General features: G+C 62.1%; 1 protein-coding gene across 1 annotated transcript; it reads right to left on the reverse strand.

Moving 5' to 3' along the window:
- Nucleotides 1-2: 2 nt before the first annotated feature.
- On the reverse strand, nucleotides 3-1,934 carry BBK36DRAFT_1021664 (HPC2-domain-containing protein; the record flags this gene model as incomplete). The annotated part of the gene is made up of 1 exon (XM_024888867.1): nucleotides 3-1,934. A coding segment is annotated over exon 1 (1,756 nt), but the record flags the coding sequence as incomplete, so codon positions are not given.
- Between the last annotated feature and the right edge of the window lie 584 nt (nucleotides 1,935-2,518).

Genomic DNA, 2,518 nt, shown 5'->3' on the forward strand with positions numbered 1-2,518 from the left:
TACGCACCCTGCAGCTGGCTTCTCAACCTCGGGAACCAAGGGGCCAGAGTACACAAAGAATCCGTCTCGGCTGGCAGCAGCCTGAGCCTCCCAAAGCAGTTCAGAATCGTCCACAAAGTCGTCGTCAACGTCGTATTGATCCTCTTTGAAATTGCGCTTCTTCTTGGGCTTGGCCTGCGCGTCGGCGCCGCTCACTCCACCATTCTCGGGATTGCTAGCCTCGGCATCGGATAGGTCGACGGACATCTCGTCACCAGACTCGCGGCCCGATTCGACCTTCTCCAAGGACGCGGCGGCCGCAGCAATGCGAGCCTTGCGGTCTCGGTCGGCAGCAAGACGGGGATGCAGAGCATCCCAGCCATACTGCTCCTCGGCCATGCGCATGAAGTTGACGTACTTGTTGGTCTCGCCCTGGCCGATGGGGATGGTGAGGACAATGGTGGGCGTTTCCTTCTCTTCGCCGGGACGAGCTCTGCCAAAGTCAAGAATCGATCTTTCGTCCACCTCCATGATACTCTCATCTAGAGAATCCGTCTTGGGTGTCGAGATGCCGGTGACGGGTTTTTGCTTAGGAGACACCTTCTTGACGGGCCCATTCGCAATCGTGGTGAAGTTGGAGTGGTCGACGACGGGCCGAGGGGCCGGAGGCGTAGGGGCATCGCGCTTCATATCGTGGACAGAAGGCTTCAGGGCCGGGGCCTGGGTGGCTGGCGTGGGCGTCGATGCCTTGGGGACGTATGACGGAGAAGGCGGCAGCGGGGTGGCGTCTTGCGTCTGCAGGCGGGACTGAGACGGGGCCGGGGGATATGGCTGGTGGGATTGGCTAGGCGATGCCTTGGCCGGCTGGGGCTCAATCATGCTGGCGATAGACGGCGAGCGGTGCGAGGGCTGAGCCGGCAGGGGGGCTCGCGGAGACCCGGCAGCTGAGGAGTAGTGCGAGGTGATAGTCTCGCGGACGGGATCATAGTTGCCCCGGATAGGATCGTAGCTCTGGCCGCTGGTGCGCACTGGTATGGACGTCGGGCTAGCGATGCTGTTCGACGGCGACCGAGCGACGGGGGGCGGGTCGGCATTAAGGATGCTCTGCATGGAGCTGGGGTAGCCCTCTCGCTTCTGCATCTTTGGCGAGTATCGCCTGTCCGACAGCGGCTGGAGCTGATGCTGCGGCGGCGACGTCAAGGGGTCTCCGAGCTGAGGCTGAAGGGAGGGCGAGGAGGACGAGGGCGCTCCCAGAGCGGCAGGGGCCAGGGGCCGGGGACTGGGCGCATCGGCATCGACGTCCGAGGCAGGCGCCAGCTTTCTCTTACGCTGCACTGGCGTCGCCTCAGCCTCGCGCGGCTTTCGGGGCTTGCGAGCCTTGGGCGGCTCAGAGCCATCGGCCGGGGCCTTGGGTTTGACGATTGAGCCGGGCTTGCGTCCCGGCTTTTTGCGGGGAACGCCCGCTGCTGTGAGCTGCACCCATTCGCCGTCGACGTACGAATATCGCTTCTGAGGCTGGTTGCGCGGACCAGGAGCGCTTCCGGGAGAGGTCCCCGGTGGTGGCTGCTGCGAGTACTGCTGGGAGTACTGCTGCGGGTTCTGGTCACCACTGACGACGATTTCCTCCATCTCGAGCTTTGATCGGTCCTTTGCGGCGTTTGGACGGCGGCCAGCCCCGTGCGAGGGCGACCCGGGTTCTGAGAGGGAGCCCGAAGGCGGAGAGGAGAGTTCGCCGGCGGAAGAATCGAATCGCGTAGATGCGTCGCCGACAGCAGCCATAGTAGGGCTAACGCGAAGCCGGGGGTGGGCGAGAGGGGGCCTGCCGTCTAGGTTGTGACCTGGCGGCAGCGCAGACTGTTCTCTGTGACACGGCAGGGGTGACAGTCGGAGATGAGAAGGCTGTGATAGGCAGCTAGGCGCTTCTTGGAGATGCGAGGGCAAACGATCTTTCTCTCCGTCGCTTACCCAGAGGCAATTCAATTCCGAAGCGGCCAAGGTGAGTTCGGTGAGCGTAGAGTAATATTATGTATTACAACATAACAAGGATGCCAAGAGGAACGAAAGAAGGGAGAGGTAAGGGGGGAACAGAAGATCGAAAAAGAAAAAAAGAAGGAATAAAAAAGAAGTGTCAATCAGAAGTGGAAGCCGGCGAAGAGATCGTCAAAAGTCCAGGCACGAGGCGCAACGAATGTGATGTGATTGAGCGCAGACCGGCAGCCTTGCGGAAAGGAAAGGCAGAGCGCGTTCGACGAGGCTGCGGGCCTTGACAGGCGGGCAATGGTGTGCAGAAAGTGTGACGTTACGTGAGTGGCCGGAAGCCGGAGTGGAAACGTGACGAGTGGAGCCGGGGGGCTCTTGGACTTGCGAATAGCCTCACAATCGGCCAGTTGGGCGACAGACTTGCGGGTGATGCGCGGCGGCCTGAGCTGATGCGCTGCGCTGAGGCGGCGTGGCTGCAGCGGTTGCAACAGCTGGAATGGAGTGCAGCAGGGCAAAGGCTGGCGGATGCAGCAGACTGCGTCTGGCGATGGCGCGGGCG

The sequence above is a fragment of the Trichoderma citrinoviride genome, assembly GCF_003025115.1.
Source record: "Trichoderma citrinoviride strain TUCIM 6016 unplaced genomic scaffold BBK36scaffold_145, whole genome shotgun sequence".
Lineage (NCBI taxonomy): Eukaryota > Fungi > Ascomycota > Sordariomycetes > Hypocreales > Hypocreaceae > Trichoderma > Trichoderma citrinoviride.